This window comes from Nanorana parkeri, unplaced genomic scaffold (assembly GCF_000935625.1).
Source record: "Nanorana parkeri isolate BGI_ZX_2015 unplaced genomic scaffold, ASM93562v1 scaffold217, whole genome shotgun sequence".
Classification (NCBI taxonomy): Eukaryota; Metazoa; Chordata; class Amphibia; order Anura; family Dicroglossidae; genus Nanorana; species Nanorana parkeri.
Window position 1 is genome coordinate 1,384,172 of NW_017306485.1, and position 22,240 is coordinate 1,406,411.

At 42.0% G+C, this 22,240-nt stretch overlaps 1 protein-coding gene across 1 annotated transcript in view; it reads right to left on the reverse strand.

Annotated features, from left to right (window-relative positions):
- Positions 1–8,512: 8,512 nt before the first annotated feature.
- Positions 8,513–22,240, reverse strand: part of LOC108786577 (epithelial chloride channel protein-like) — a 39,413-nt gene continuing 25,685 nt past the window's right edge. Inside the window, exons 10-14 of the mRNA XM_018555898.1 lie at positions 21,892–22,113; positions 14,035–14,302; positions 12,923–13,087; positions 10,725–10,958; positions 8,513–8,988 (exon numbers count right to left, since the gene is read on the reverse strand). Coding sequence (XP_018411400.1) covers positions 8,513–8,988; positions 10,725–10,958; positions 12,923–13,087; positions 14,035–14,302; positions 21,892–22,113 — 1,365 coding nt within the window. The remainder of the gene's footprint in view (positions 8,989–10,724; positions 10,959–12,922; positions 13,088–14,034; positions 14,303–21,891; positions 22,114–22,240) is intronic.

Sequence of the window (22,240 nt, forward strand, 5' to 3'; positions counted from 1 at the left end):
AGATGATGTACGTCACTTAGATGTTACCTAGATAATGTCAAAGAATGTCAAATATGCAGCTACAAATAATAGGACTAGAACCAAAGGAATGACACAAAATAATGTGTTTCCCGTAAAGAATCTTAAAACATTTTTTTTCAATTCTAAAGAAAGGCAAATGTCACATATAAGTGCAATGAGATCATATTACACCCAAACAAAACAAAAAAAGTATTAGTATAATAAAATTCAAGGGAAACAATTGATCAAAGGTTTCACCAAGATTCACACATGATGTTTTTCACACTCATCGCATCGTCTTAAATAGGGATGCCCCAATACCAGTACTGGTGCCGATACTGGGCATTTTCATGAGTACTCGTACTCATGAAAATGTCCCAACAGTAAGCGCTGATTCCACAGGAGCAGAGGGGCGAGGTGAGCACTCACCACTGTAGGATCGATGATCTGGTGAGTGTATCTTCTTTATTCCGTTCCCTAGACCAAAACAAGTACTTAGCCCTTGCATTGTGGGCGCAGCCCAACTGCAAGGGTTAATTTTTGAAAATCCTGGACATCTGCTTTAAACTCACCTATTGATAAACCTGCAGAGAATTCCCATATAGATTGTCAGAGAATGCTTTTAAAAATTTGAGGACTGCAAGCTAAGGAAATGGAGATGAGACAAACTGATGTTAATGAAAAGGTAAATTCTTGCTAATAAAGAACAGTCGTCAAGCAAGGTCAGCTTCCCCCTAAAAAGCTTACTCGCCTAACACTCTTCCCTATTTTCACTAAACAATTAGCTGTGCTCTTGCTCTTGCTACCCTCCAATACACAGTTAACCCCTTAACGGATAATACTGTAATGAAGTCTGAAGGGGTTACACAGAACAGCCGCCGGGAGTCTGTTTTCGTTTTGTAGAGCCGGCGACCGCTAAGTTAGGTTACACAGCAGCCAGCTTCCACACTGCTTGTGTAACCTAACCTAGTAAGGCCAGAGCTGCAATAGCCTCTACTTGCTCTTAGAGGCTTGAGCTATGTGGATGGTTTGGACCAATGGCAAAGCGTCATTGGTCAAAGCTGTTTACTTAAAAAAAAAACCCCACTGAGGACATTATTCTCGATGCTTCACCAGGGACGAGCAAGTGAGGGACAGGGGGGCTCCTCCCTGTCTCCTCCCTTCTCCCTCCCCCACACAGCTAATCATCGCTTTCAAATCAAGATGTTTGGATATGGCGCAGAGAGGTTAGGTCCTTTTTTTCCCCCCTTGCTAGCTGTCCAGGTAGTCACCTGGGCAGAAACTGATAGGGGTTTTCTCTAAAGGAGAAACAAGCTAAAAGTAAAACACCCTTTTTTAGTAGGGGAGGGGTGGCTGTGGGCTGGTTAGGACCTCTGTCACCTTTTTATTGGTGTGAGCCCCTGTTACATTTTTCTCACTGTACTGAATGTATAAAATAGGTTTTGGCTGGTGTATGGCCTTTTTACAGCAATAGTATTATATAAGTTTCAAAGTCCAAATCACATGTGCAAGTGGTGTTGCTATAGTAGCCATGACAAATACTAACACATTTCAGGAGACACAGCTCCCTTTGTCAAGGTAAGTTACTGAAAACTAGGGGTTGCACACCCTTTGACATTAGTATTTTAATGAAAAGAGGGACATTATTATAAAAATATATAAAATGTTTACATGAAAACTACATCTATCTTCTGCCAGTACATGAACCAGTTAGACAAACACATCTTTTTTTTAATAAGATGTCCTTTGAGTTAGAACATGTTATCTTGGCCACTGGGAATAAACCAGAATTTCTACTCTAAAATATGGCAACATTTCCTTGTTTTCATAGTCTAGGTTATACCTTCAGAGCAATGACTTTATGTAAAATGATTAGATTGCTTGTTTACTTTTCTATTTGTAATATATATAAAGCATTAGACTGTAGAAATGTTTGAAGTGATTTAATGTTTAGTAAGTTCAACAAAGAAATTGTCACACCCTTACAAATAAAGTAATAAATGTGTCTTCTTGTGTAACTGTGTATACTGGAATGCTGATATACAAGGAAATGGAACAGAAAAATCCCCAGTTTTGTTAAAGAATAAATACAGGAATGTCAAAATTATCCTCAAAATATGTTTTTGTCGGCCATAAACTCTTTAATTAAAAAATTTTTTTTAAAGATTTCCTTCTTCCTTAAAGGAGAACTATGGGGTTAGGGCTTTTCCCCATAATTCTCCTTAGGGTAACGGGAGGACACAAACTGGCGTCCTCCCGTCACCCTAAGTTTAGTACATCGCGAGCTACTGCTCGCGGTATACTGAGACGCCGGAGTATACCGCGAGCTACTGCTCACGGTATACTGAGACGCCGCAGCTGAAGCGGATCCCGACAATTATGTCTGGATCCGCCCAGCTGCGTGAGTAACAGCTGGCTCTGCCTATCTAGAGGCAGAGCCAGCTGTACCCGCCCCCTCCCTCGTCCGTTCCGCCAGTCAGCGCTGGACGATCGGAGCGGGGAGGAGGGAATCCAGTCCCTCCCCTGTCATGACTCTCTGCCGTGACAGGATCGAGAAGTGAGCGAACGCAGGTATGTGTTCGCTCACTTCCCGATCTACTGAGCCGACCTGTGACAGTCTCATTGTCACAGGTCGGCTAGAGTGAAAAGCACTCACCTCATAATTCTCCTTTAAAGGAAAACTCCAGGATTTGTAAAAATGAACCCTTGCAGTGGGGCTATCCCTGCACTGCAAGCTAACTGCTCGTTTTTATCTTGGGGACTGAATAAATACATTCTTACCCCATCCTCGGTTCTGCGGCATTGACTTCTCACTTCTCTGCCCCCCTCCACTCCAGCTGTAGTATGTGTCTGCGTCCTCATTTCTAATAGACCTTTATTATATGTAATGACATCATAGGTACTTAGACCGCCAGAGAGGAGGAGACGAGGCTGTGGGGATAGGTATAGCAACAAGGCAGGACCGAACATCTGGTGTGTATTTCTTCTTAATTCCGTGCTCTAGACAAAAACGAGAAGTTTACCATTGTAGTGCTGGGGTAGCCCCACTGCGGGGGGTTCATTTTTTTTAATTCTGCCGTTGTTCTTTATGGAGCAGTAATTACTAACCTAGGTTGTCCCCGCATCTAAAATGAAATACTATGAGCGTACTAAGTTTGACACATATTGATTTAATATATTGATATAGAGCCAGATATATTTTTTTCATCTGAAAGAGGAACTGGGCTCCCGAAGTTGTGCCAAAAATGTCAGGCAGAGGGTAAACAACTGGTCACCAGTATTGTTTGTGGTCTTCTTCCATTACTGACTTATCATGCCTTTTGATCTGCATTATGTCTCTTTGTGCAGGCAGTCATCTTGGTAGGGGCAGGGCTTTGCTTTCTCATGTCAGAGCCTCCAGCGAGAAAAACAGACAGCAGCATTATAGTGGCATCACCAAAGCTCTCTAAATCTCATAGTCTAGCAGTCAGTTGCAGCAGTGCTTTACATCTTACACCGCAGACATAACAACTATAAGGGCTTGTTCACACCAATTGCAGTGCATTCCAGAGCGGTAGCTGCTGGAACGCACAACAATCGCTCACCTTCGTTTTGGGTCGGGAGGGGGCGTGATGGTGCAATGAAGTCAATGGCACCACAGCCATGAACCTCCCCCCCCCCCCGCAGTGCGATCGGACTTGTGGCAAAATATTTTCCTTTGTTCCGGTCCACTGCAAATGCAAAAAATAGAGTATGCAGCATGTTTTGCATTTGCAGTGGAACGGAACGCAGGCAATGTTTTGCCACGCGTCCGATCGCACTGCGGGCAGAGGGCGTGGCTGCACTGCCATTGACTGCAATGCACTGCCATGCCCCCTCCCACCCCAGAACAAGGGGGTGTTCTATCAAAGATTGTGACTGGGTTGAAATGTTTGACCGGTCACGTGGTCACACATTTTAACGTAATCAAGCCCACTTTTTCTGCGGTGGAATATGTGACCGGCAAAAGGTGAAGAATTCCCACGTTTTCTTAGCTGTTCCAGGGCAGCTCGGCTTTGCAGATGGTATGTGCAGGAGAAATGATCTGCCCTGGAACCGCTGATTGGTCCTGAAAAGTCACTTCTATCCGACTTTGTGGAATGTAAGATCGCACTCACAAAGTCGGATAGTCACCGCTCTGGAACGCACCGCAATTGGTGTGAACGAGCACTAAGGCACAGAGAGCACACTGCTAATTTTCAGGTGGAAGTCCAAATAAAGTTAGATTGTTTTTAGGTTACTGCTTAGGCACAACTAACATTTCTAAATATTCCCTACAACATAGCAAATCTTCACTTTTTGAGTCCAGATCCATTTTACAGTATGTACATGCATGCTATGTATTGTATATGACAATGCTTTCCTCTTCCTTTCACACGAACAATTCTGTCTGTTCATTCCAGGGTGACAAATCATATAAACCTTAAGGGCTTGTTCACACCAAGCGCGGAGCAGATCCGGACCAGAGCAGGTGCAGACCGGATCAAAACTGCGTCCAATGTATTCCTATGGTATTTTGACCTGCAGTTCACATCGCAGCGTGCGGATCCAGACCAGATCCAGACCGGATGAAAAAAATGCGGCAAGCCCTATTTTACCTGCTCTGGATCTGGTCTGGAACGCATCTAAAACGCATGCAAGTGCATGAAAGTCCATGTTAAACTTTAAAAAAAAGTTTTTTTGCGTGTGCAGAAACCTGACCGGATCTGGTCTGCATTTGGTGTGAACAAGGCCTAATGTCTGTGCAGCCTGTGTGTACTTGAGTATAAATGTATCACATAGATCAGCGCCTTGCTGCTGCCTCTCATTTTGTGATATGTCACTAAGTTGCAATTTACAGTCTGTGTAAGTGATCACTGGAGAAAGATAAACTGAGGAAATTATTTTGTTTGGAGTTATGTGATTTTGTGTGAAGAATGATTTTATAATAAAATAGGTACCTCTCTTTTGATAGATAAAATTGTAGCCGTATATAGTAAGTACTAGTACATGTCAGAAATTGTTATGTGCAGTTACTTAGGGGTCCTCATAAACAAGTGAATATAAACAACAGTAGAACCAGGTTTTCAATGTTGCCCATGCAGGGCAAAGCAACAGGTTCACTTTAAAGTGTATAGCTAAACTTTGTTTTGTTTTGTATAAAGCAGAAGAGGGTTAAACCCCCTGACAAGTTTGTATTGCTGCCTGTGTCCCTCTTGGGGAGATTCAACCTGTATGTTTATCCTGGTGGCCATTGTCAGAGGGGAGGGGAATTCCCTTTACTTTTTACATGTTGCATCTCCAGGACAAGAAGGGAAGAGAAAACGTCCCAACTGGAATAAGGTACATTTTGCACACAGAGGTCCACCAAGTGAAGTGAAGAAAACATTTAGAATTTGATTTCTACCACCTAACAGACAAACACTGCGAGCACAAACCCTAACAGTCAGACAGCCTGGTGAAAACTGTTATGGAAATTCACTTGGTTCAACGCACAAATCCATGTCGCATTAAGCTGCGCCAAACACAAAGAATTTCCACCGTTGTACTACGCTCCTTTATGCAAGGACTGGAAGTATTTCCTTCTATAGAGTCATGTAGAGTCAGGAGACAGATGTTGCTTGTTCGTTAATCATATGCTAAGAGACCTGAGCGCAGGTATGTTTATTGTTTATACCTGCCCAACAGGAAGTGATGTCAGACAGGAAGGGGTGTCTCAAACAGCGAGACAGGAAGTGATGTCAGACAGGAAGTGAACAGGAGTCAGCTAACAAATCACATGTAGTAACAATCAATGACCACCGGAGTGACTTTATCCAGCGTTGCTCAGTGAGCAATGCCACATAACGTTACTAGGATTCTCATGCGCGCTCATTCACAGGGACAATGTTATATCATCTCAAGTGTGTTGATCAGGCACCCCAGAGAGAACAAACGCACGTTCCTTTCATATACTGCGTTCAAGACAAATGTATCCACGCAAGCTAATAAATCCATGCATTGCACCGGGGGGCCCCAGCCGGCGTCCATACATTCGCCAAGAACACACTGCTCCGCCGCGCATAAGAAATCTCCTCCAATGGATTAATCCCCCAGCGTCTATTTACCGAGACACTGAGAGACTAATGACAAAACATTACAATACACTAAAAACACATCCAAATAAAATTTCCACAACAAAACCACATAGGACAAGTTAAAGGAGAACTATGAGATGAGTGATTTCCACTCACCTCATAGTTCTAAGCCGACCTGTGACAATGAGACTGTCACAGGTCGGCTCAGTAGATCGGGAGGAGAGGGAACACATACCAAGATAGGCAGAGCCAGCTGTCACTCACGCAGCTGGGCGGATCCCGTCATCTAAGTCGGGATCCGCTCCAGGTGCGGCGTCTCAGTATACCGTGAGCTGTAGCTCGCGGTATACTGAGCTTAGGGTAACGGGAGGACGCTAGTTTGTGTCCTCCCGTTACCCCAAGGAGAACTATGGGGAAAAACACTGACCCCATAGTTCTCCTTTAAGATGAGGAACTGGTTTGGAAAGCTGCAAAGAAGTTCTATGCTCACCTACTTCAAGGCTCCCAGCTATCCTCGGCAGGGCTCCCAGCAAACATGCACAGGACTCCCAGTTATCCACTACAGGTTCCCCTCCTACAATCCACAGGGCTTCCAGCTACTATCCACAGGGCTACCAGCTACTCTCCACAGAGCACCACAATAACATCTACTGGGCTTTCAGCTATCATCCACAGGGTCCCAATTACCACACAGAGGACTCCCAGCTATCCCCTGCAGGGGTCCTAGCTAACATTCACAGGATTCCCATTCTATCTTCTACAGGTTTCCGAGCTACCATCCACAGGGCACCCAGCTACCATTTGCTGTTTTACCCTTACCACCCACAGGACCTCTGACTATCACCCGAGGGTTCATAGCAACCACCCACAGGGCTAGCAGCTACCATCCACGGGGCTCCCAGCTACCATTCACAGGGCTATCAGCTACCATTCACAGGGCTACCAGCTACCATCCACAGGGCTACCAGCTACCATCCACAGGGCTACCAGCTACCATCCACAGGGCTCCCTGGTTCTCGTATGTCCATCTGCAGAAAGTGCCGACAGCAAATTGTGTGGGGCCATACAAAATAAATCTCTTTGCTGCAGTATGAACTCCAAAAAAAAAACATTTTAAAGCTAACTTACATATGCACTGTCATAAAAACAACAAAACAGTGTGACATCATAAGAAGCAGACTGAAACAAGAAGAAAAAATCCAACAACTGAACCTCAGGCAAACAGATAAATATTTAGTTCAAATACATACATTGGCATTGTTTTACCTGCAAAAGGATTAGAAATTCTCTGCAGTCAGTCTTTTGATCCAGCAACCCCTATCAGACAGTATGGCCTGGGTCCTTCTGCCTTTTTTTTTTTAATTCCTGGAGTTTAATTTTAAAATTACAGACATTAATATATGTATTTAAAACTTCCAAATTGGAGCAGAAGGATACTGAGCTGCTTAGGTGAAATTGGCTTGATAATATCTACGTTATATTATTTAATGGCCTTTTTTTGGTGGGGGTGTATTTAGGGTAGTTCAGTTTACTTAGTGTTTATCCACCTCAACCACATGGACAGATACAGTATATTTTGGCATAAGCTTTCATTGTAAATGCACATCATTGCTTTTTGTAATACTTTATTAAATAACAGGAAAGATGCTGTATTATTGCTATTAAAACAGAACACAAGCCAAAAATAACAAGATAAAAGGCCCATTAAAAGATAAAGTAATGTAACCAGCTTTTGCTGCAATATTCAGCTTTAGTACAGAGATATCCCCAGCAGTATTTTTTTCTGCTGCTACAGTAGCTGTCCTCAATCTGATGGCCGGCATCATTCAACTCTCTTCCTCTGGGTCACCCTGGCCCTGCCACAGATCTCTCAGTCACTCTGCATTCTCTTTCTAGCAGCATGCTCCTTGTTAGCACATGTTAGCTAATCGGCTTCTTGTTCTCCTTCTTCCTCTAACACTCCAGCTCTGCTGTAAAGTCATTGCAGCCGGCTGATACCAGGTCAAATTCAGATACTTACACTGCTTGCATTTTTTTTTAAAACATTTATTAATGTATTAATGATTACAGAACATCATTGATTTGTGTTTAGCTTTAAATATTATTATTATTATTATTATCGCTGTCACTATTATTTATTTAGATCATTATATCACATTTGTAACTAGATAAGTGTGTATGAGACTCTCATTGGACACTAAAGAACAGCTCACTTGGTACAAAAAATACATTTAATAAATTAGCATTGAGCAGTATATGCATCGGATATTTTATTATTTTCCCACCCTGCACATAATATGACAAAGAACCATAGTATTGTTTTATTACCTCATGAATAAATCAGATTCATTTTTGGGTTTAATTACAGTATAAAAAACTAAGTGCGCCTTACAGCTGTAAAATGTACTGCTCTGTACTGTTGTCCTCTGCGTCAGCTATTATCTACAGAATTTTATAATGCACACAGTAACACATATAACTATACAGATTAAAACAGCTGCTGAACACACTATTGCCGTTATCACAGAAGGATTAAGTTTTTCAGTACTTTCATTTGGTGTTTGGGTTGGTTCTGAAGACTGGACCAGTGTTGTAGCTCTCTCTGTCTGATTGATATAATTTGTTATTGAAGACTGGACCGGCGTTGTGTACACCTCTGGTGGTGGAGGAATGAAGAGAGCTGCTTGGGCAATATTCGATATGTCTGATCTCTGAGAGGCATCATCAATAGCAACTAATGCAAAATAAAAAATTGTTCCATTTGAAATTGTTACGTTTTCTGGTACAAATGAGTAGGATTCACTTGATCCAGCTAACTTGGGGGTGACACTGGTCATGTTAACCTGATTTGATCCAATAAAGTTGTCTCTTAAATCTTTGGGGCTGGAGCTCATTCTTAAATCATACTCTGAAGCTGGAAAAGAAAATATAATAAAGTTAGATTCTAAAATCACTTTATACACTTTATACATTTAAACTCAATCACAGTATTTTTTTTATTTTAGACAGAGTTGGGAAAGGTTTAGATTTTGCCAAGATTTTTACTGCTGGTTGTGTCCCCATTCACACGACTGCGTTCAGTTCCAGAAAGTTTTTTTTTTTAAATTACTGCATGCACTATTTTTTCTGGACTGGAACCAAAACCTATGAAAACGCATGCACACAAACGCACAAAAAATTCAACTAAGACTAAAAACAGGAGCGACCTACCGGCGATGCAGCTGGTGTGGATGCCCCAGGGCTCAAGGCTGGGGGGGGGACTGAGCAGGGGTGGACTGGGCCGGGGGACAGTGTTGCAATTGCTCCTCTCTGATGCCCCTTAAAAATGGCCCCTGCCATCACAGCAGCTATCACTCATTTCTGAAGTGGTTCGGCTGTCTATGCTAACTGCCCAGTTCAGTAATTGGGCTCTTAAGCGGCCACCTGCAGCTCCCCCCCCACGTCAGCTGCTATAGGCTGGGAGGGATACTGCAGCACTACCATTGGTCAGCTGTATACTTCAGTAGAGCGGGTCCTGAAGGAAATGCACAAGGAAGTGGATTACACCACTGACCTCTGTACTATGCATTATACTGCTGACCTTTACATTACACCGCTGACCTCTGCATAACACCGCTGACCTCTGCATTACACCGCTGACTTCTGTACTATGCATTATACCACTGAGCTCTGTACTCTGCATTACACTGCTGACCTCCACACCCTGAGTTACACCGCTGACTTCTGTACTATGCGTTACATTACTGACCTCTGTATTACAACGCTGACTTCTGCACTCTGTGTTACACCACTGATCTCTGTACTATGTGTTACATTACTGACCTCTGCATTCTGTGTTACACCACTGTCCTCTGTACTATGCGTTACATTACTGACCTTTGCATTATGCCACTGGCCTCTGCACTTTGTGTTACACCACTGACCTTTGTACTATGTGTTACACTGCTGACCTCTGTACTATGTGTTACACAGCTGACCTCTGCACTATGAGTTACACCGCTGACCTTTGTACTGTGCATTACACAGCTTACCTCTGCACACTGCTGACCCTTGCATTCTGCATGATACCACTAAACTCTGCATTACACTACTGGCCTCTGCAGAGATCACTGGGGTGGTTGGGGAGTCAGTGAGATCCGGTCCCGCCCCCCTCCCCCCCTTACCTCGTGGGAGCAGGAGAGGGGCCCTGAGAAAAAAATCTTGCACCAGGGCCCTTTGTCTGCCACTGACTAAAAACCCACCCAAAAGCATCAAACATGTGTCAGAAAGGCATAAAAATGTACATGACTGCATTTCCAGAAACGTATCCAGATCTCGTCTGGAGGTGGTGTGAGCAAGCTCTAAAGAAATGTTAAGTAGATATCCAAATAGACACATAACTAACGTTTGAGATGTACAGATGTCAGATGTCTATAATACAATAGGCTGGGAAATAGGGTCTATAAGTATAACATATACTTAGAAATATATTATAAATATAGGTTTTTTAAACAGTGGCATAAATATTTGACCAAGTACCCTTTATAATATGTTGATTTTTTTAAATTAAGGATTGAATATATTCTATTGTAATAGTGCCATTTCGCAAATTATGTTTTTAAATGTATAACAACACACACAAAAGAAAACTATAGCAAAAAAATTGCTTACCTTGTCCTTCATCCAAATCATCACCAGTGGCTGTCCAGTAAAGGCTGATATGTCCATTTTCTATTTTAGCATCTAAATCTGATATCTTTTCAGGTTTAAAGATATCTCTGTTTTGGTATGATGCTGCTTGAGTCACCTCAAATGCTCCACCTGAAGCTGTCCTAACAAATGCCCCTAGATTAAGACCATCATCATCATCAACTGTTGCCCTTGAAGGATTCAGTGTGATTATACCTGCAATGTTATTAAATGTTAGAAAACAGAAATAATGACACATTCTGATACTTAAAGTGACATTACATCACAAAATCCCCTCCCAAATGTTAGTGTAAGGACTTACATTAGATGATGCCTCTTGATCTGATCATCTTCTTCTTTCCTGTAGTTTTCAGCTGTCCCTCCAGTGCTGGTGCCGGTCTCTGATCCAGCGCTGACTCATCTGTCTCAACTGCTTGCTAGCACTAGATATATGCAAAAACCGCTGAGGGTTTAATAACCCTTTAACGGCATTCTGCTTGGCATAAAGGTCTTTATCTTGACCACATAAACATAAGCTTCAGAATCTAAGAAGATATACTTCAGGTTTTTAATTGGTTTTCAAAAACCAGCTGTGTGCTGCGATTTGTGCAGGGTCAGGGCAGTGGGTGGCAAGAAGCTGTAGCCCCATGTCACTACCTGTGCCATTGCTAACTTTTCTCAGACTTTTACTCCCAGAAGTCCTTTCTGAATTTTTCTACTACTTTAGGCAAGAGTTGTCCCAAAGAAAGATTATAAAGTAAAATGTAATTAATAACAAAATCAATACAAATGTAAAAATCTATTACGGTTAGATGATGATGTAGCTGCTACATATTTACTTTTTTATTTTAGGGTTTATACACATTTTAAAATTCAACCAACATAGTTTCCAAGAGGATATAGAAAAAAAGGCTAGGCCAGGGTTTATAATTCCAGGCTGGGCAAATGTTGCCTTTATAATTAGTGATGAGCTGAACACCCCCGTGTTTGGTTCGAATTCGAACCTTAGAACAAGGGAAAAGTTTGAATTCGAACTTGAGCTCAATGCAAGTCAATGGGAGTAGAACTTTGAAAATCAAATGTCCCCATTTTGAAGGCTTATATGCAATTTTTTGGCCATAAAAAGGGTATGGGGACTCGGGTACTGCCCTGGGAGACAGGAATCAATGGAAAAAAAAAACTTAAAAAAAATACTGTTTTTAAAGGAGCAGTGATTTTAATGACTTAAAGGGTAACAATAAAAATTAAAAATCCCTTTAAATGTCATGACTGGGGGGTCCCCTTAAACTTCCTGTAAAGTGGCGCATCTGTACAATGTATAGAAAATGCTGCAGAAAAAAACAACATTTCTAAAGAAAAAAAAAAGACTTCTGTTTTTGTTTAAAGCGTGTGGTTCCCCCTCCCAAACAATACCAGACCCTTTAGGTCTGGTAGGAATGTTAGCAGGGACCCCATGTAAAAAATAAATAAATAAGTGTGTGGCGTTCCCCCTTAAAGTCATTCCAGGCCCTTAAGGTCTGGTAGGAATTTTAAGGAGGAACCCCACCCCCACAAAAGAGGGGTAAAAAAAACATGGGGTCCCCCTAAAATTTCCAACCAGACCCTTTATCCAAGAATAAGCCTGGCAGGGCAGGAACTGCAACAAACCAAACTATGCTCAGTATGCAGAAAAGATGCAGCCATGGCAGACATATTATTTGTGCAGACAATGCAGCAGCACTCTCGGGACTTAGGGGCCTATTTATATATGAGCTGTGGACTGGACAGGAGCCGGAACCCCCTCCCACTGGTATGTAGACCTGGACATTGTTTACTTTCAGGGCAGGTGGGAATCAGGAGGGATTCTCCATGATGCCCCACTTCTCCTGGTTTATAATATTGTGGTGTTGGACAGTAAGCATCTCCTTCACTCAATCTTTTACTGACATGTGGAATGCTTCTCTGATTTCCTATTGACACTATTTAGACTGAAAATAAAGGAGGTGTTTTCCTTCTGAGTGATTTTATGGCCCATGAGAGAGTTCATGGAATCACTATGTCCGCCACTTGGTTGCAACTAGTGAAAACTGGGTATAATTCAAATGTAGAAATGACTTCCAAATATAACAAGGTGGTATCAGTGCATGAAGTGGAGCTGAGGTTGTAATTAAAACACACAAGTGAATTAAAGGTAATCTTACCATTTTCCATATAACCAGGAACATACATTGCACCACTTTGGCGCAATGTCAAACGGCTTTTACCCTTTAAAGCTTGAACTCGCACACTTAGGCTGTGTCTTCCATCAACCTTAAATGCAGTGAAGTATTTGGAGTATACTCCATCATTCTTCACAATATCAGCACCTAAGACAAAAGAACAGGCAAATATAAGAGAATTTTAGAGTCAGTTCACCCAAAACTGATACTTCAGCCATGGGTAAATACTGGCAAGTTATGTCACCTTGTAAACTGTGGGGAATACTTGTCTGAAGATTGGTGTCTCGTAGCTTGTGCAAGTGATTTCTGTAGACTGTTCTGTGTTGTATATATAAGGCAAATAATGTATTTGATTGCTTCATTAGCATTACTGCAGCAATAGAGCCAGGAGATAGTAGTACAATGGGCAGAAGGGGTCAATGCTGCCTGGCATTTAAAAGGGTCGATAAAATAGAGTTATGAAGCAACAGGGGCAGAAATCCAAAATAACCCTTTTAATTGAGAATGGAATACAAAGCAATGTATTTCGGGAATCTAAGTACACCCCCTTCCTCAGGGCTTAAATATAGGGGTGACTGAACAGAATACGGTGCTAAGTGTTGGAAATGCAACAGCTTATGCTAATGTGCTGGTATCTCTTTTGGGCACTAGATGGTGCTGTGGTGCAGTGTTGGTCTTATGTATGCTTGTCTGTGATACACATTAAAGTGATCTCTGTATATAGGTTTTCTTCTCTATGATCTATATTTTTTTCTGTTTGATGTTGTCTTCCTGTGTACATGTATGCACCTTTCTTATAAGCAAGTAAAACTTAATTCAGCATTTTCTGAATTAAGGTCAGAAGCTACTATACATACAACATACAACACTAGCATTTAAAAATTGTTTGATGTTTAACACTTGCATCTGGACTCCACTGTGGGGCTACATTTATTTGACCATTAACTGCTTAGTTAGTGATAGTGTTAACCACCCAACTTCTTTTGATCTGTGTAAACTAAACTATTTTTACAATCATTATCAGTATATTTTCTCTGTTTATATTCTGCAGTACCCCTTCGATTCATTTCATACAAAAGTCTATTTACACTTACCTGCTCCATTATCCAGAAGCTCCAGGACAGTGGGTGCTCCAGACACTGGTTCAATAATCGCTGTGACGTTTACTCCTTTCACAGGTAACAAACCTTGACTCACTGATGCATAGACCACCATTGGGTAAGGGAAGTTGTTTTTATCTGTATTCATATGGGCCTTGACAGTAATTGGAGGCACATTTTCATCAGCTGCTTTTGAACTCACAATTAAACCTATGGACTGTTCTGATGCCAAATTGCAGAGGTTGTAATCCCATCGTCCCCTCTACAGAGGAAGAAAGAATAAAGTTATTACCTATGTTGGCATTATTATGTATATTAAAGCAGAACTCCATTAACAACTGTATTAGGCAAGAATGAATGGCTTGGGCTGAAAGGTATAGAATGTAAGTAATTTTTATCTCTATGCTCCTATCCCAACAATATTTTGGACTGAAGTCTTATTTTGTACTTGACTCATTTTCCTCTGTGCATATGCCTTCTTGTCAGAGATCTCACATAAGCTGTCTGGACCCATTACCCCCTGGATGCAGAAAGAGTCAGTGTATTATCCTGTAAGTGTTCTGACCAAAACTTTAAGCTGACGATAGTTCATCTCACACCACCGATCCCTGCTTAGTGCACTTTTATATGTGAACATCAGTGCGATGGCACCAGTTTCCAACTAATGGAGTTACAGTCCACCTTAGCCCTCACACAAACCTCCTTATTAGACAGTGCAGTAAAACCTTGTTGAGTTATAAGCAACCTAATAGAAAGAGGAGAGCATGGCTGCAGCCTCACTTTACAGGGGGCAGGCAGGGGAGTTGCAATGCTCTGATATTGAGGCACTGGCTCCAGCCAAGTGCCCTGGTATTTCAGGCATGCACAAACTACCTTCAAGAAAGCAACAAAGTGCAAAATGCTTGCGACTGGGGGAGTGTAGCTGCAAAGGGAGAAATTGTCATTTATTTTAACAGACCTACAGACATGCTTGGGTTCTGTTCAACTACTGGTGTTAGTCAGTAATATAGGCAAAACAACAGGCAGGTAGATGATCTATCTAGAGGTGAGCTATGCTCATTTTACAAGGTTAGAAAGGAAAAATTAGTGAGAATTCAGAGAGGGGAAAAGAGAAGTGATAGAGAGAAAGGAAAGGACAAGAGAACCCTGTTCACTGTGGCATTCCGCAACCTCATGTCTTTCTGTACCCTAAAAAAAACCTCTGGTGCAATATAGTAGCAGCCATAAAGGTAGAGGAGATATGTGATTGATGTTAAAGGTAAAGTGAGAAATTACTACTCATCTGATGAAGTTGGTCTCAGTCTACAACTACACGTACAGTAAAAGAAAAGTCAACCAACTAGACAACTTTCTCCTTATCTAATTTGGGCATATTTTTCTATCAAAACTTAGACTGTTTGATACCAAGTAAAAAAGACCTCCTTGCGCCATAAAGTAGTAAATTGAAATAAGCAAGGCAAGCATGTGTGAGAGAACCTCTATCCTCCTAATTTATGGAATTTCTGTGTATGCCACTGTAGGGTAGTGGGCAGGATTGAGGATTGCAGTATGCCTATCTGCCACTAGATGTCTTCGTAGGCAACAGTAAGTGACTGAGGGAGTCACTGTAGAGCTTGCTCTGTCCTGAGTGAGCTCTATGGTCCAGGGAGAGTCATATATATAGTTTTGGGCGGGGGAGCCGCCCAGGAGAGTCCAGTTTAGAGGTGTGTGCAGTTGGCACAGTAGAGGCAGACTAATTCAAAGCAGGCTGGTCCATGGGAAGGCTTACAATCATGGCCAAAAATATTGGCAACCCTGCATTTCTGTCAGATAATGCACCACTTCGCGCAGAAAATTGTTGCAATTACAAATGTTTAGGCATTCTCATGTTTATTTCTTTTGTTTGTATTGGTACGACACAAACAAATTCAGAGGGAAAAAAAGTGAAATCCGACACATTCCACGCAAAACTCCAAAAATGGACTGGACAAAATTATTGGCACCCTCAATTAATATTTAGTAGCACAGCCCTTGAAAAAATAACTGAAATCAATCGCTTCCTGTAACCATCAATTAGTTTCTTACATTAATTATAGAATGGGCATGCTAAAATTAGAATCTGATACATCGAGCTACACTCCGATTGTACAAGACCCAATAATGTCCATACTACATAAGCTATCATTGCTCGTAGACCTGGCCCTGAATCAGAGATGGATCTCTGAGGGTGTTACTGAATAGCTACATAATCGACATCCCCGTACACCAGTGATTTATGGACTACCAAAAATACACAAGGGATATGATCCACTAACCTACAGACCAATAGTGGCTGGCACAGGATTTGCACTGCAACCGCTGGCCATGCTCTTGGATTATTTTCTTCAACCACTGGTGAAAGCTCTTCCATCATATATAGGGGATACTAATGACTTCATCAACAAACTACAAAAGATTGATTCATTCCACCCCTACTAGATGTTACTCACCATAGATATTTCCTCCCTTTATACGTGCATACCAACAGCATTCGGACTGCAAGCAGTTGGCCATTTTCTTTCCCAAAGGGAGACATTGTCCGCTCCAACTGATTTTATACTGGAGGGGCTAAGGATGGTACTTGAAAACAACTACTTCAGATTTGAAAAGCAATATGTACAAACTAAAGGTACTGCTATGGGCAGATCTGCTGTGCCTTCTTATGCTAATCTCTTTGTAGGTTATTCGGAAGATTAGCATGTTTATCCATCTGAATTGTTTACCCATGTTAAATTATGGAATAGATACATTGATGATGTGTTTGTACTATGGACAGGACCCCTGGAAACTCTGCAGGTTTTTGTACAACATCTTAATTCTATGACAGAAGGGATTGTATTTAATCCTGAGGCCTCGCACACTATCATTGAATTTTTGGAAGTGTTAGTTGAGACAAAAGGGCATATCACTACAAAAGGTGTAATGGGATCCTAGGATTCAAGGCGCTCCCCGACTCCCCGAATCCCAAACTCTCCGTTTCTGATTGAGAGAGCCGCCTGGGATTATAGCCTGACAACCGCATAAAACAAACGGTTGGAACCGCAGCTGTGATCCACCTCACCCTTTCCACGGTCTGGGCCTGACAAAAGGGCATGTCCCTAAGTGCACATCCGGATAGACTCAGGGACACCTTGCCTGTCTCACAATTCATCAGAGTTATGCGCATCTGATCCGACTCTGCCAGTTGTGAAAAACTGGGAAAGATGTACCAGAAATTTTTGGAAAGGGGTTATCCCAATCACATTTTGGAACAAACATTAGAGATTGCTACAGCAAGATTCCATTCATCTAAACCGAGAGAACCTAACTCGAACGACGCACTACTCGTAGTCGTTACTCGTTTTAATCCACACTCCCATCACATCAAAATGTACATTGCAGCTCAATACTAACATCCTGACGGCAGATAGGACACTTACATCTATTGTTAAACAAACACCATGGGTAATATATTCAAAAACTATGTCTATCTGGGATTACTCGGTTTGTGATGATCCCTGTGACAAATAGGACACGCCAAGATATGCATTCTCAACCAAAAAGGGGTGTTATGTTATAACTGTAACGTTTGTAACTCATTAATTACTGGCGACTGTTTTTCCCATCCTCACACAGGGAAAAAATATTACATTCGTGGATACTTCAACTGCATCAGGGAATACTGCGTCTATATTCTAAAGTGCCCATGCTCTCTTATATATGTAGGGTAGACCATTAATCAGTTTAAGAAATGCTACCAGAGGCATAGGTGTGATATCAAGCAAGCAATTGAACTTAAGCGACAGGGTAAGGATATAGATCCGAACAAGCCAGTGGCAGTACATTTTGCACAGCACCACCACCACCAATTACACGAACTTAGAGCCATGATTATAGAACATGTACCTAAACCCCATGGGGGAGGCAATCGGGATAACATTTTGTTACGTAGAGAGGCCTTCTGGATTTACACATTGAACACAGTGAAGCGCAGAGGTCTGAATACAACATTATCATAATCATGTGTCTTTACTGATTGATTTGGGTATAAACGCCTCTCGACCTTACTTTGTGATACACACATGGACTTACTTCTCATAGTACAACCACTCTTACACTCATCATTAGTGATTATTTAGATTAATCACGATCATACCTGCATCATCCATTCGTCTATGTACGCATGGTTATTTCATTCTTAAGGGCACTTAATCTGTTTCCATTCCTGATTTGACGATGTAGATTGTGCTATACTTACCTTACTACATCATTAGGTTTTATAATCTATAAATAAGCCTTATTCATCTATTGAATCTATATGACCATAACATTTTATATGGGAAATATTCTCTCATGCATTCTTTAATATGTATTTAGCTTTGACTTTATTATGTATCTACATATGAAGTTCACTTATATTCTTTTTTCTTTATTTGTTTACTGTTCCTGTCTGGTGCTTGTCATTTGTTCATTTTTGTTTTCTCCCTTGCCCCGGTCGATAGTATGCATATCCAGCAGTCCGTTGCTTGGCAACTAGGACACTCTATGTGAACCCCAGCTTTTGTGCATGTGTTGCCTAATAATGGTCTGATTCCTGGCTAGTCCCCATATACGGTGCTGTAAATCCCGATTTTCCCGGCATACGCTTTATAAGATTTTCTTTGTCCGTTGCGGACTGGTTACCGCTGGTTGCTGGGCAACTTAGTTAGCGTCCTGTGATTGATCCCTGGGCGGGGACTTGAATATATTATGCTCTCTTTATGCACGCTGCAATGTTGCCATGGCTACCAGTGATGTGGGCAGCCCTTATGTAATGGTACCATTAATCTTTTTACCCGTGGGTCAAGATACTGCCGCCTCAGTTTACACTGCAGTTCACATGCCAGTAATTACAGCTCCCATACCAGTTACAATGTACACTCTATGTTTATGTTTTGTTATTGCTTAACACTGTGTTGGGCTATTGGCCATGTATCACTTCTCCATGTGTCTTGTTTTTGTTGTGTTATTCTGCATTTTTCAAATCATGGCAGGCTCTGAAGTCAATATGACGTCATGGGAAGGTGCTTAAACATCATTTTGTGTGCCTTGAGGTGTATATATTTGTGGGTTTCTGTTATTAACTTATTGTCACTATTTTGCCCTGATGAAGGGACCCTGCACAGCCCTGAAACGTTAGCTATGTGATATCTGTGACGATGTTTTTATATAAATGAACACCAAATTTTGAACGTCATTCTCCAAGTGCTGGTGATCTTCGTTTTCTACTGATTGATGTACACGGCGCCATCCGTGATTATCACTACAAGTACCACCATTGCTATTGGTCCTAGATGCTTTGAGGAGTGTGGGGGGACATATTGTAAAACTGACTGTAGGGACTGTATCTTTTTCTTTAAAGGCCTCATTTTGTTTTCTGAACATAGTAGAATGATGGGCTTTACCAAAGAGCTGTAATATTGTTTCATCAAAAAGCTGTTAATTTTATGTCATACCAATACAAAAGAAATAAACATGAGAATACCTAAACATTTGTAATTGCAACAATTTTCTGCGCAAAGTGGTGCATTATCTGACAGAAATGCAGAGGTGCCAATATTTTTGGCCATGACTGTAGGACCAGGTCTGCCACCATGTAGTCGCTGTGGATATCTGTCAAGCTCTAAGAGGGGGGTTTCTCCTGAAAACGAGCTTGTGGTGGGCTGGACTGCTGCTTTAACTAAATGGAGTGTATGTGGGGAGAGATCATGGCAATACTGGTTAGGTCAGGCACAGGTTGCTCTTAGAGATGGGCTCAGCCATGAAGGAGGGATGTGCTGAGATTCTTCCCGAGGCCATAAGTACCTTGAGAGCCCTGTGTTCAAAGTATTCCAGGGGATGTGAGCCACTACAAAGGTAGGCAGGGTAACAAAGAGTTAACCCCTTCGCTGCCAAGCCCTCTTTCTGGGTTTTTTTGTACACACGATATAATCCACATTTTAGGCCTAAAAATGACTTCAAACCCCCAAAACATTATGGGGTCTATTCACAAAACTGCAGAAGGATCTAGCCGTAGCTTCGGCTGATCCTTCGGCTTGCTTCGGGCCCCAGGACCCCTTCAGTTCATTAGAACCAATGGGCTGCTGTACGGGCTATGCACTATAGCCCGTACAGCTCCCGAAGTCGGCCGAGCAGCTCAGTCGAGCCGAAGGCATATGTCTCGGCTCGACTGAGCCGCGGTGAAAGGCGAAGCTGGCCGAACGGGCGATGGTACTGACAGTTCAGCGTCCCCTGGTTACTCGGTAACCAGGGGATGCTGATCTGTCAGTACCATGAGAACTCAGCAGAGTCGGCTTTTATAGCACCTCCAGCTCTGCTAATCGTTTTCTATTTTTTTTCTACTTTTTTAAACTGTTTGTCTATTCTGCTCGGTACCACAGAGGTACCGAGCAGAATAGCCGAGCCGAATGCCGCTCGGCGGCATTCGGCTATTCACTCACTGCTGTTCGGACCCTATGAGAATAGGCCAAACAGCAGCAAGTAGCCTGCCGGAGGTTCGGCTCAGCGATCCAGATGTTGGATTGGCGAACTCCTTCTGCAATTCGTGTCGGCCGAGTATGCTGAGCATGTTCGGCCGACCCGAATCCAGCCGCAGCAAGCCGATGTATGGCTGATTTCAGTCGGTATAAGGCTGAAATCAGTCGTACAAGCCTGAAGTTAATAGCCGAACAGCGTTCGGCTCACTTCACTTCGGGTCGGTTATTCACTCAGATGTTTTGTGAATAGACCTGTATATATTTTCTGAAAGCCAACACCCTGTAAAATAAAATGATGGCAGTTGCAGATTTTTATGTTGTACAATATTGGTGCAACTCTTTATTAAACCCATAAAATGTAGTGAAAAATGCACTTTAAGTTAAACAAAAAACAACAAAAACCCATTTTGTTTGTAAAATATGAGGTTACGACGAGTAAATAGATACCCAACATGCCCAGGTTAAAAATTGCGTGCGTCTGTGAAACTGTGACAAATGTCAATACACCAAAAAGACCATAGACGTTTTAAAAGCCCCTACAGGTTATCACTTAAGATAAATATTGGCCCTAGAATTATTGCTTTTACTCTGGCGTGTGTGGCCATACCCAACATGTGTTGCACGACCAATGTTTTTGTACGTAGGCGCACCTGATGCGTGTTTATGTGAATGTGCTCGCGGGGGACTTTAGAAAAAAATGTTTACATTTATTTTATTCTATATTATTTTTTTAAACTGTTTTTTTTTTAACTTTACTTGCCATCACCCCCCATGTGATAGCATATTGGCAGTGACAAGTCCTCTTTAAGGTGATACTGGGGGTCCAAAAGACCCCTAGTATCACCCTTCTACTTTAAATAAGCTATTGAAGTGTAGATTGCCCGGCTTCAGTAGCCCAGCAATGAGAGCTCAGGGACCTGAAGTGATGCAATCTGCGTCACTCCCGTTCCCATAGAGCGGGGAGGAGCAGGGGGGAGGGCACTTTACCAGTCCATAGAAGCGATCTGGCAGCAGCTGAGCCACCAGAATCGCTTCTGTAGTTAAGCCGGCAGCCGGCTTTGCAAAGGTAAACAGTCTGTTTACAGGGTCGCGCTGCCACTCACGTCCGTGGCTGTGAGGGGGTAATGGATGCCTGGTGCTGCACAGCTGAAACACTTGAATGGCATGCAGACCAGCACGTGACCACTGCTGGGATCTATAGGCTTATCCTGTTACACAACACCACTAATTGTATGATATACAAATAAGCCATGATGTCAAGATTTATGTTTGGTCAGGCACCTTATCATTGCATATAAACACATAAGATATCATGACATACTTCACACTTATAGCTTACCTCTGCTGTTCCTGGAATTTCAAGCCTTGATGATTTAGAGGTTGTGTCACTGGTGAAATTTACTGCAGTATATATTTGCCCTGTAGGATCTTCTAACCTTATATTTGGTACTGCACTTTGCCAAGTAACTACAAAGAAAGTATAATTTCCTATTGAGCTGTCAATGAAGATGCTGCCATTCAAACAGTCTCCTGGTTTAAGTACTGACGCCTTGCTTTCTAGCTGAAAGAAATATTTAGTGGTAAATATATTTGTATTGAAACTCAAGTGAACATATATACATACAATACTGTGTAAATGATAGCAAATACAGTAAACTCTCAGCTATCCAGTATTTAACTAACCAGAA